This window comes from Castor canadensis, chromosome 11 (genome assembly GCF_047511655.1).
Source record: "Castor canadensis chromosome 11, mCasCan1.hap1v2, whole genome shotgun sequence".
NCBI classification, from domain to species: Eukaryota; Metazoa; Chordata; class Mammalia; order Rodentia; family Castoridae; genus Castor; species Castor canadensis.
The window spans coordinates 134,784,439-134,797,759 of record NC_133396.1 but is presented as its reverse complement, the minus strand read 5'-3'; the positions used below and the strand labels follow the sequence as shown (position 1 = coordinate 134,797,759).

The following is a 13,321-nucleotide window of genomic DNA, read 5'->3' as shown; positions in this document are numbered from 1 at the left end:
GACTGAAGCAGGAGGATCCCTAGAACACAAAAGTTCAGGGCCAGCCTGGGCAAAATATCAACACCCTTTCTAGTTACCTGAATTGTTACCAAAAATAAGAGAAGGGATAGATATTCAGTAGTGTAAAATAACTGACATCCACTGATCCACTGAAGAAAATGGCAAGGAAACAGCTAACTGCAAATTCATAATAATTTTTCATACTTTCTGAAATGCTAAAAATAAGGTGATCAAAACAATGCTATATCATTTAATGTCATTGAATCAATGTTCATAAAAGGTATAACATATGATGTAAAAGAGTTGAGTTGTATATGATAGATTTATTTTGTTAAGGAAATTTTTCCTATATCTAGATGTCTTATATATGCATATATATATGACTATTTGTGAACCTTTAAAGTGACTTTTAGGCATACTTATATATTATCTATAGTCAAGTGGCACCTTAACAATGTTTTGGCCAATAATTGACAGCATATAGGATATAGGCCCCATAAGATAATGGCATTGTAGTCATTTTAGTTTGTCTAAGTACATGCTAATATGTTTTCAGGACAATAGTATTGAATGGCAAAGCATTTCTTAGAAGGTATCCTTGTCCTTATGCGTTGATGGTCTTTAACTTGGCCAGTTAGGACCTACCATATGTTTTTATTTGGAAGATTCAATGTGTTCTCATTTGTCGTTCAAATGTTACTAAAACAAAATCAGTCACTGTGTCTTGCCATTTTGTACCATGCTCAGTGTTGATTATATAGTATATTGCTCAAAAATCCTTAGCAAAGAAACAAAAGGGCATTTGAAATAGAAAAATATATCTTTTAATCATTTTAATTAAAAAAAAAAGTAGATCTCATAACAAAATGAGAGCTGTTTGTGGGCTACAGGAATTTGTCTTTTGTTATTTTACTACAAGATATTTGTAGAACAAAGGCTGAAAGTACAGGTACAGATGGATCAGATCACCAGAAATTTAGGTAAAATTACCTGAAATGTGTTCAGAATTATTCACATGTAAATAATAACATCAACTAGAAAACCACGCTGATGTAACATGAGTAATATTAATAACAAAACAAATTTTCTGACAGTGAAGCCATTATCTTTACAGTTTCAAGTACTTTAAAAGCTGCTTGAATTTCTTTCACAGGGAAGCACATTTAATAGAAGACCATTATTCTGCTTGTGAATCAGCATGTGCTCCTGGAATGGAGCATATATTTCCAGCATATAAAGGATATATGCTTAATTACTCAGAAAGTTAGAGTTAGCTTAAAAGTACAAGCTGGTACTTGCTGTTCCTTTCATAAAAGGACAGAATTTATTAAACAAAACATACAGCTGAATTCATTTCTCACTGTAAACATCTATTAAAACTATTTCCAAATTTATTTAGTTTATAAATTACCATGAAAAGGTCAAGTTTGAAGCCAAGGTTATTTAAGAATGTTTTTCCACTTGAGCATTTTTAATAATTACTTAGTCCAACAGCTTATTCTAATGACACAGGAAATTGAAATCATATAGGAAATTGGAGTATTGGACTAAATTGAAATATAAGAGGCAAAACAGCCCCAAATAATTAATATATTATCAACATGAAAAATATTTAATTTCTATTGCAAGTTTTCCTCTCCAAAATGTGCTCATAAACATTAATCGATATTATTTTGGGTACCCAAGTGGATCACACCATTCCAAATCATGCCTACAATATGCCAGCATAAATCTTCTTCATTTTGCATTATAAAAATTCTTAGACCTTAGGTGAGCCTTAGAAATTTCAACACATCACCCAAGATCATACTGCTAAGAAGTCCTGAGCTCTACTATTTTTATTTACATCAAAAATAAAGTACATTTCGAAGACTCACTCCACTTCACACTAGATGTGGAAAGCCAAGGATTCCTACATGAGTTCTTTAGAACTAAATTTCATGTAGAGATAGGAAACCAAAACCTAGCCATTTGAATAGAGGTACAAGAATTGAATGTGTCCTACTCTTCTGTTACAACTTCTAATGTTGTACCAATTTTCTCCTACCAGGTCTCTTTACTCTGAACTTTCTTAGACTCAAGCGAGGATCAGTTAAATTCAAACTAAGCTCATAGTCAATAGTGGAACAGTCAAGTCACTCATCACAATCTCCATAACCATTTCTATAGGAGAATGCTCATGTCTATTATATATGCTTCCAGATTTTAAAAAAATCGACTATGATAGAGTGTAAGAACTTTTGTAAGTGTCACAGTATACCCTGGTACAACAATAATAAAAACTGAATTAAATGTTTGCTCTTATGTTAAAAATTCCTGTTAATTTTCAGATTCCTAATTTGTTGCATTCGTTGCAAATCCTGAGAAAGATAAATTATTTTCATTTTACATGAGATTGTATTTTCTAGAAAGTTAGAATCAGATGTAGACTTATTCTGAACATTTCACTCTCAATACTACAATCATAGATAGTCTTAAGTATTTATAAAGGTTGAGAACTGGTATTTGGATATTAATAGTTTCATTACTCCATGTCTTCCTCTGAACAAAACAGAAAATTCTAAGCAGCTATTTTAATTACAAAACAAATTGCATGTGATTCCTTCCCTCACTTCTTTAAAAGTGTTCAAGCAAGTATCAAATAGAAATGTAATGTATTTGCTTCTTGTCTCCAATGATCTACAAACCAAAGTTGGTGTTACTATTGACTGAAAGCCAATAACAAATGCAATTTATCTTTACTCATTATGAGTTATTACCCAAACACTTACTTTAGCACAGTCCATTTGAGGAAGAAACATTTTAGTTTTAAGTGCTCATCATAAAAAAAGAAACACAATCATTAATGGACTAGAGATTTGTCTTTTGTGGAAGATTTCTTCTTGCTGGTTCACAACTGCTCATCTGTAAGAGAAATTGGCTAGCACTTCCCTTGCTCATTAGGTAGAATTATTCCCTTGACTGGTGACATCAATGCAGTTGTAACAACCCCATCTGCAGTGCTGCCAGCCTGGCCTAAAACATACCAATAAAAGGAGCAGAAGCAGGCATTCTGAGAGAAAGCTATGCAAGCCATTCAAGAGCAGAGAAACTCAAACTTGATAGATTATGCATTATTAGTTTGCCCCTTATCTTTCATGCTTACAGTTATGCTACACATAAGTATTTAACTCTTAAACATTTGTCTTTAAATAAGTAACGTGGTTGAATAATTTTTAGGAAAAACTGTTGAATATTAAGTGTCCCTGATACTTCCATTTAAACAATAGTTTAGAGAAGCACATTATGTCAAATGAGAACAATTCGATAATGACCAAAAAACAGAGTCCACTATATACTGAATATATTTAAGTATCTCAGAAATGAATTACTGAGATTGATATTACAAATGCTAAAGAGAAATATATATCTTTTTGGTCATTCAAATAAATTTAAAGCATGCAACATAAGTTCATTAAAACTACAGGTTATTTTTAAATACTCCATCTTAGAAATAAATATGTAAAGAATAAATAATTATAACTTTATCCATGTCAACCAAAAACAATGGAACATTGTTTTCATAATTTCAACCCTTGGTATTTACAACTTACCCTACATTACCTTTTTCTTGAATCAGGTATTGATGGCTGAAGTCGTGGAAAAGGTGCAAATGTGGAGCCACAAGGAACTAGCTGTGGAGACATTATAATCTTCTGCTCAGATACTTCTTCAAGAGAAAGAAATTTACAGCCACAAACTTCTTTTATCCAGTAGTATGATCAAAGGAATAGAGGTTTTGGTTTTTATCATTATTTTTTCAAGGATTTTTGTAGGATGTAAACATTTCTGCTTCAGCAGCTGACTCTAATTTCTTTAATGCTATCTTTGATGCAACATTGCTTGACAGACTATTAAGGAAATGTTGATGATGCAGGAAGGCCAGTGTACTGCTTAACATGATTACTTTAGAGAGTACTGTGCATTCATTAATAGCAAATAAATTGTCAAAATATTCCTCTCTGCTTGTTTCTAACATTCTTTTATTTAGGCTTATTAGGTCTCAAGGTGTGTGGTGTTGAAAATAAGGAATATACCACTTGTTTCAGAAAATATAGCCTATGACTTTTTCTCAGGTAAGCAAAACAAAATGTTAATTTTAAGAAAGTCTACGATACAGATATGATGCCTACCAAACCCAAACCTTACATCCAGACAAATAAGCAGCAATCAAACACACAAGCATGAACCTTCTACAGTATAAAAGTGTGTACACAATAAATGTCAAATTCCAAAAGGCACTACTGTTTGACACATGCCCAATAGAATATCTAAGACATTTAGGGAAATAAATAAATACAGAGAAGTCTCTTGTGTACTAGCACAAGTTGCAGAATATACAAAGAAAAGATACATATGTATAAACTCATAAAAACACAGGCATAAAGAAAATGTACAAATCCCATTGAAATGCACACAGAATGTGAGGAAGATATTTGAAATTTAGATGAGCTCACAGAAGTACAGAAACATTTCTGAACCTCTTTTTAATCTAAAAATGGAAGCAATGTAATTGTTCAATAACATAAAATCAGTTAATTTTTGTTTGCATCAATAGTATAGAACAGTATTAAAATCACAAATAGCAATGGAAGCTATACATACTGTACTACCAAGTGGAAAATTAATTAACAATTAGAAACAGATAACCAAATGCAGTATTTCGATCCTATTTGGGTAACACACAAGCAAACATATTTGTATATATATTTACATAAATTACTGTGTTAAAATTCATGAAATTGCTATATTTTTTAATTTTCTGTAATTGTTTTGACTATAATTTTCTACCTTTATTATAGTGACAACATAACACTTATAAAAAGTAAAACAGAAAATAAGACACACTTTGTCTCCAGCAATATCAGTATCACAAGGTTTAACTGTGATTTTAGTAGTATATTTATCCCTTCAAAATCAATTTTTGAATATGTGAAGATTTAAATACTCTCTGTTAATATGAAGTCTTAAAAATAGTCCATTTATAAAATCACATTATAGCCTTGCTTTATTATTTACTAGTTAATTCAGCCAATCAGATTTCTATCCAACAAGTTCCTAGAATTACTTGCTAAGTTCAGACAAGAACTTAGAAGAATGAATCAAAGGCCAAATATTGGCTAGCAATAATTTTTCCTAGCCTGTGTTCTTGACCAGATTTCTGCCAAGAGATAGAATCATTATCATCTGATATTCTCATCCTTGTGTTCTATGTCCAAGTCTCTAGGGATTTACTCATTCCATTCATTCAATGCAATGTACTGGCTTTGCTCTTAACAACTTTTGCACACATTTTGTTCAACTCAAATGAAATGAATCCAGATTTTTTCACAAGTAAAATCTTCTCAATTTATCTTTTCTTTTCTATGTTTATAACTTTGATAATATTATAAATAATAATCTCACCCAAAAGCAGATAAACTTTCACAAAATATTTTCAATGAGAAATGGAGATTTATGATAAGTTTATTGAAATAATGAAAATAACTCTAGAGCTCGGTGAATAATTCCAGTAGAATCTCTACTTGGTTGGCACTGGCATCTTTCTCTATGTAGTAATAAGAGATCTCTTTATTTCAGCAATTTAATGTAATTATACTAAAATATCTGCTGGTAGAAATGAAGAAATAAATACTACAGAAGTATTTCCAAGTATTTAGAAGTCACATAAAACAAGAATTTGCAGGATATTTGAAGAGGTTTATCCGCAAGTCAACTGTTTTACTCTGATTATGCATAGCCACCAAATACTCAAATTTGTGGTGTAGCTTCCTTTGCTCAACACTGCAATAAAATGTTTTAGTAAACAAAGTCATTTCATCTGTCTTTTTTACCTCTTAGAAATAGGATGTCTTACCACATGTTCAATTTATTTCATAGCAATTGCTAGTGACAATCAACAGAAATAATATTCTGATTTAAAACTTAAGTCCATAAGATCTCTTTTCAAAACATCACAAATAGGCTGATAGTAGATAATGTCAGAAACAACTCATTTTGACTCAAAAGTTCATAAACATCAGCAGTAGACAGAAAGAAATGGGAAAAGTAAGCGGTGTTTGCAGCTTCCATGTAATTTATTTGTATGTAATTTGAATTTCCAGAACCAACATTCATAAGACCATTTAACACCCAAATTCATTTTTTAACCTCAATATTCTGGAACTCTTAACATTTCTAAGCCCAACCTTGAAGTATGAGTCTTATTTTCAATCAGAAAAGAAGAAAAATGTTGCAGGGCGTAGTGGGTTGGGTCTGTAATCCTGACTACTTGGAAAGCAGAGATCCAAAGGATTGGTTTTGAGGATAGTCCCAGCAGCCAATGGCTGGGCATCGTGGTGCCACCTGTCATCCCAGTTACACAAGGAAGCACACGTATACAGGCTGGCCTAAGTAAAAAGAGAGACCCTTTTTAAAAAATAACCAATGCTAAAAAGTCTGACTCAATTGGTAGAGTGCTTGCCTAGCAAGCACAAGGTCCTGAGTTCAACCCCAGTATACACACACATACACACACAGAAGGAAAATACTGAGAGAACAGAGAATTCTCAAGATTAAGTTTCTTTCTTCCTTCGTGAATTGTCAAATTACCTTTCAGAATTTTGTGTGCATAGTATTTATTAAATGATAAAAGGAAAAAATTAAAAAACTGAATATGTCCATTTATTTATCAACAAGAATTCTGAGAAGACACTTTTTAACATGTTTAATGCTCCACTGTGGCTGAGCCAAAGTCATTTATTTCCACTTGCTATGTGAACTTTTCCATTTGTGCAGGGATGTCTAAATGATAATATTTTACACTTTTAATGTGTCTTGAAGAATAATCAAATTAATGGTCTCTTCTTACAAACCAAGGCATAAAACCATCTGACCCACTACACAAAACACTGTGAATCAAAGGTCCTACTGCTTTCTTCTCTTTATAGCCTAAGGAACGTTTTTTCTTCCTCCCATGTAAATTTTGGTTATTGAAATTTGACTTCTTCCAGATGAAAGGAGCAGCAGATTTTAAAGCCAAGAAAACCGTTCAAATAACACACACACACACACACACACACACACACACACACAGAAACTTTTATCTAGTCACAATTTGAATTTCACTCCTTTCCTGGTCAAACCTATAAACATCATTTATATTGATGTAGAGAATAAAATTTGTTTTGTCTAGTTAGTAGCTAAGGCAATTATTAAGACTATCACAATCTCATTTGCATATTGTTTGCACCTACCAATGTCTTCTAAAGCACAAGGATTTCTTAGTGACCCCAAAAGAAAGACTAAGGAAAAGCTATTGATGTTTTGAAGCTTTCTTCCAATGCACAATTTTAGGTCTTCTTATAAATCTATTTGTAACAAGAAAATCACTCCTCAATTATAAAGAGAGATTATGATCCTTACCTCTCAGAGGACATCTCTATATATTCATAATGATGAGGATCACTTAAAAAAAGAAATATGATGATCCAGAAAGAAGAAAGTACAAATATGAACCAGTTTTACCAGCATTAACTGAAGGCGTTGTTTTGGACCAAAATGCATTTGGGAAATTTTCAAGTCCTTCAATCTTCCGGGTATTAAGTCTCCCCAGAGATTTGACTAGCATCAGAAATCTAGCAACTCTTTAAATTAATTCCTGGCAAAAGAAGAGCCTCAGCTTGTTGAAGAAATATTTTTTTATTTGTTTGTTCAATAATTTTATTCCTTTCTGTTGTGGTTAGCATCAGATATAAAGAAGTGAACAAAATAGTTTTTGTTCTCATAGGAATGATATTATAGTCAGAGGAAGCAAAAATTAATCCACCTTAAATGTTTAATTACAAGTTGAAATAAGAGCTATGAACAAAATTCCCATGATGCTATAAGAGAGTATACAATGAGTAAGAAGTAGTTAATAATAGCTTTCTACTTCTACCATGAAGTCTAGGAAAGGGATTTTCATAGATAGCCCCAAAAGAAATTCTGTTAAATGAAACCTGGCTACCACTCACAAGAGATAATGCATGATGCCTGTGATTAACCTATACCTAGCATTCTTGCACTCTGTGCACAAAAGCTAGGGAGGTGATGAATGGGGGAGAAGAAGAAGGGAACTATTCACTGAAGACATAGTAATGCACTGGCTCATCAAACCACATTTTGCAAAGACTGGTCCTATTACTGACAATTTTCCATATTTCAATGTTGAGTGCCTCAGCTAGATAACCATTTTCAGTACATTTATACTTTGAGAGAAAGTCATATGGAGGTAATGCTCCATGAAGTAAACTGATTTCCTACTAGACTATAAAGACAATTGTCTCGGTATTGAAAGTACACAATTGTCTAACTACATTACTTTAAATTACCTCATCTTTATATCCTACTCCAGGCAATAAATATGTGCAAATCACAGAATTAGTAGCATTTACTTGACTTGGGAGACTAATTATTTGAGCTGAAAGAGAAATGCCTATGTCCTGAGATTATTCTCAGATGAAGTATAAGAAGGAAATGAGAAGACCAAGAAGCTGTTGTGAACTAAATTAACATTAAGTGGAATGAACATATTAAAAGAAAGCTTTTGGGCTTGAGATGTATTTAAGCAGGAAGGTTCTGTTTTGCAAGTGGAAGCCCTGAGTTAAACCCCATTCCCACCCACCCCCCACAAAAAAAAAAGAAGAAAGAAAGAAAAACATTTCCTAAATGAAAGCTTTCATCTTAGCCTTTGAAATCATTAAAAAGAGAACGGAAGACTGTTTCTTATATGTTTGACTTAACAATCCATTATAACTGAATTTATACAATCAATGTATACTAAAGAGATCTTAAAATCCACTGCAAGAAAAAGCAAATGACTATATAAAACTAACAGAACTTCACTGATTTATTTCCACTGAGTCACCTCATCAGAAAAATAAAGAAAACTAATAAGAATCCTTCACACTAAACCTACTATTCTAATTTTCATACTGGAGACAAGTCACAATTAGTGGACTACATACTAAATGCTCTCCAAAATCACCTGTTTTTAATATGATTTCATGTTATCGACGGATATTTCTGCTTATATGTGTGATTCAATTTGAACAAACCCACTACCTTCACATTGTGGTTCGTATCTCTATCACAGTTTAGTTTGCTAAGAGTGAAAAAGTCACTTTGAAATTACGTGTCCTTCAAAATCGGGTGTCCAGCATTCTAAGAGGACAGTAAGACACTGCCCCTTGGGTTCATCAAGGTAAGACCATTGTGATGCTCACATTTTTTAAATTAAATTTAATTTTTTTATTCATCTATTCATATGTGCATACATTGTTTGGGCCATTTCTTCCTGCTGCTCCCTGCCCCCTCCCTCTCCACCCCATCCTCCTCACATCCAGCCAGAACCTGTTCTGCCCTCTTCTCTAATTTTGTTGAAGAGAAGACGTAAGCAATAATAAGAAAGACACAGTGTTTTTGCTAATTTGAGATAAGGATAGCTATACAGAGAGATTCCTAGCATTGCCTCCATGCACATGTGTATTACAACCTGAATTTGTTCATCTGTACCTGACCTCTTCACTACTTCCCATGCTGGCCTCTCCCAGTTTAAGATTACTTTATTTGCTCCTCTACAGTGAGCACATCAACCACGTTCAAGTTTTTGGTTTCCTTCCCCTTCCCTATCCCTCCCATGCGCAGTCTCCCCTTACTGTGTCACCCATGTCCAATAATATTATTGCATTTGTTTTGGGTCCATAGTCTGCATACAAGGGAGAACATGTGATTTTTGGCCTACTGAGCCTGGCTGACTTCATTTAGGATAATGTGCTCCAGTTCCGTCCATTTACTTGCAAATGGTAAGATTTCATTCATCTTTATGGCTGAGTAAAATTCCATTGTGTATAAGTACCACATTTTCTTAATCCATTCATCAGTAGTGGGGCATCCTGGCTGTTTCCATAGCTTAGCTATTGTGAATAGCGCAGCAATAAGCATGGGTCAATATGCATTATTTTCTGTCTTATGATACTATCTCATAGGAAATAGAGTGGTTAAAAATGTAGAATGCCTTATAAGATGATTAATAATAAGTCCTTTATCAAAAAGTGAGTCACTTGAAAGTACAGCTAAAATGTCACAAAATAGGTCATGGTAAAAGACAGGATATCCTGCAGGCTAGAGCAAGGGTCAACAAATTTTCTGGGTAAAGGTTAAGACAGTAACTGTTTCTGGCTCTTCTTGGTGGAAGGTCTCTTTAGAATTACTCATCCATGCTATGGTAGTATTATTGCATACTATCTCCAACACTATGTAAATGAATGAGCCACCACCCAATAAAACTTTACTTTAAATTTTACCTACTCTACGAAGTAGATATTTTTATTTTTTTGACTTAAGTAATGAGGAAGTATGGGTGGGGTTACACCCACAATGGTAATAGTCTATAAAATCTGGCTACCTTTAAAAATAGAATTCAATAAATAAAACACCCTTAAATTCATTTTACAATTTTTCAAATGTGAGCATTCCTTTGTTGCATAGATCTTGATTGATTTTATAGTTGCTATTTAAAAATATGTAAAGAATTTATCAAATTATTTCAACACAGTTGTTAAAAAAGAGCATGCCACTATAACTAAAAGTATGTACTTATGATAAGCACATTATAAAGGTTAAATTTTAAGTTCACATGCAAATTTATTAGCAGTTTCAGATAGGCTAATTAGTTGGATGGTCAATTCTTTCACAGTTCAGCCATGCCCTCAAATATTCTCTCTGTATTCCTGGGACCAGGAAGTTTGGATTCATTTTAGGGGTGTGGGTGATCTCCAGTCTATAGAGAGGATTCTGGTAGAAGACTGACCACTTAATTTATTGGTTCTAAATTATAAGGCATTATAGGACAGCATAATTTCATTAAATTATTTTTGAGGCTAATAATTAGATTTGTTGAATTATTTAGATATTAAATAAAATTATTCATTTAATACCTGCTTCCAAAATCTAAAAGGAAACTAATACTGAGACCATGCTGTCACATTTTATGAAATTAGAGTTATAATCATTACTTAAGGACTGCCAAGATAAATGATGATAATGATTTTTTTTTAAAGAGTAGCTTAATTAAAATAAAATTTAAATATTGTAAGCTGTAAAATTGCAAAGAGCTAACAAGAGTGTGGAATAATACTATTCTAACTTAGACTATCATATCCTAACATAAATTTCATTTAAACTCAAGTAAGGTTTTTAAAATTGTGAAAACTTTTATAAGAACTTTGGTAATTGTCACAATGTACCATCAGTATGACAATTAAAAAAAAGGTTCATTTTCTCTATTTTTCTTCATTATACCATAGTCCCTTTCTTATGGTGGTTTCAGTCAGTTTAAAAATTCTATATTCATTCTTGTGTAGAGAGTATATCAACCAATTGGGATTATAATACATATATATATGGAAATATTACAAAGAAATTTCCTGCATAGCTACTTTTATCTCAAACAAGCAAAAATGTCATTTTTCACTTTCTCTTTTCTTCTATAAAATCAGAGAACAAGAGGGTGGAACAGTTCCTGCAGGGTAGGTGCTGGTGGTGGAGCTGGTACCAGTGGGAGGGGTGAGGTGGTGGGGAAAGGGTGTAGAAGAGTGAATACAGTGCAAATACTGTGTACACATGTATGTAAATGCAAAAACTATGTTGAAACTATTCCAGGAATGTGGGGAGAGGAGGAGAAAAGGCATGCACTGGAGGGGGTGAATTCAAGTATGATATGTTGATACGTTGTAAGGACTTTTGTAAATACCACAGTGTACCCCCACTCAGCACAACAATAAAAAATTACATAGAGATATAATATACCTTGAAAAAAATAATGAATAACAAAATTGGCTTTTCTCCCTCAAAAGAAAGGATATAAATGAAAACAAAAATAATAAAATGAAATTGTGAACCCTATGGAAAATACTAGTAATATGAAATTTAGAGACGTTGGAAACTTTTAGTCAGACATCATAAACTGATTAAAAGTATTCAATATACCAATGACTACACTTTATATTGCAGTATAATGATTTAAGAAAGGTCTGAGTCCACTGTTTATCTAGTGCTCATTCAATGTCAACATGAGATACTCAAACATTTCTTGAATGAAATAATAAATGAAATCTTCATAATTTGTTTTCTCAGTGAAAATTATTTTCTTGTATAAATCTTCAGTAAATTAGTTCTCATTTATTTTCCTAACAGATGAAATTGAGTTACTTTATCATGGGTAATTTCACTAAAATGTATTAGCCATTTTTCTTTTGGGGTATTAACTTCTAATTTTTGTCATCAAGGAGACAAAATACAAAACCATAACCTTATAAGGCACAAAGAGGGGGTTGACGCCACCTAATTTTTTTTCATTTCAAATACAGATATATTTATGGGGTTGCATATTTCATTTCTCAAACATTAATTCTCTTAGTATAGCTTAGAGTTAACTTTTAAATTGTGTCATGTTAGGATAATAATAGAAGTTAAGAAATTTTAAGAATAATCAGTGTAAGATGGCTAACATGGTCCATTGAAGTTTAGCTTTATATTTTAGTAAAATCTAATTGAAATATGGCTTGATATTATGTACAGTAATATATACCATCTTTAAAGTTAGTGATGGCACTAAAACCAATCAAGAAAATGAGCATGAATCCAAAAAGAGTTTTTGAGTAGCTGCTTGCAGAACCTAAAGTGAGATATATTTCACTGCATTTTCTTAAATATTTGTTTGAGTGATTCCATTGGCTATTTTTGATGTCATTGACTGATTCAAGCTCCCCGATTCTCCAATGTCCATGTGCTACAGATGCTACAAATAGGTACCAGCTGCACCATTGGAGCTTTATCCAAATATAAAGCTAAGTCAAAGAAAAAAATGTGGGCATCACAATGGCCTTACCTTAATGAACCCAAGTGGCAGTGTCTTACTCTCCTCTTAGAGTGCTGGACACCTGATTTTGAAGGAGATGTAAATTGAGAGTGACTTTTTCACTCTTAGTGAACTAAACTATGATCAAGATCTAAACCACAATGTGAAGGTAGTGGGTTTGTTCATATTGAATGATACATATAAACAGAAATATCCTTCGATAACATGAAATCCTATTAAAACAGGAAGTGGATGATTTTGGAGAGTATTTAATATGTAGTCCACTAATTGTGACTAAACTCCACTATGAAAATTAGAATAGTAGGTTTAGTATGGAGGTTGCTTATTAGTGCTCTTTATTTATTTTTCTGTTGAGATGACTCAGTGGAAAGAAATGTTAAT

General features: G+C 32.6%; 1 protein-coding gene across 8 annotated transcripts in view; it reads right to left on the bottom strand.

The window, feature by feature from the left end:
- Positions 1–13,321, bottom strand: part of Kcnt2 (potassium sodium-activated channel subfamily T member 2) — a 363,205-nt gene that overhangs the window by 285,520 nt on the left and 64,364 nt on the right. Inside the window, exon 2 of one of the 8 annotated variants that reach the window (XM_074048756.1) lies at positions 3,604–3,674. The exons of 6 other annotated variants lie outside the window; for them this stretch is intronic. In XM_074048756.1, the coding sequence (XP_073904857.1) occupies positions 3,604–3,674 (71 nt within the window). Of the gene's footprint in view, positions 1–3,593; positions 3,742–13,321 lie in introns of those variants that run through there. One more of the 8 variants, XM_074048758.1, reaches the window with a different exon arrangement.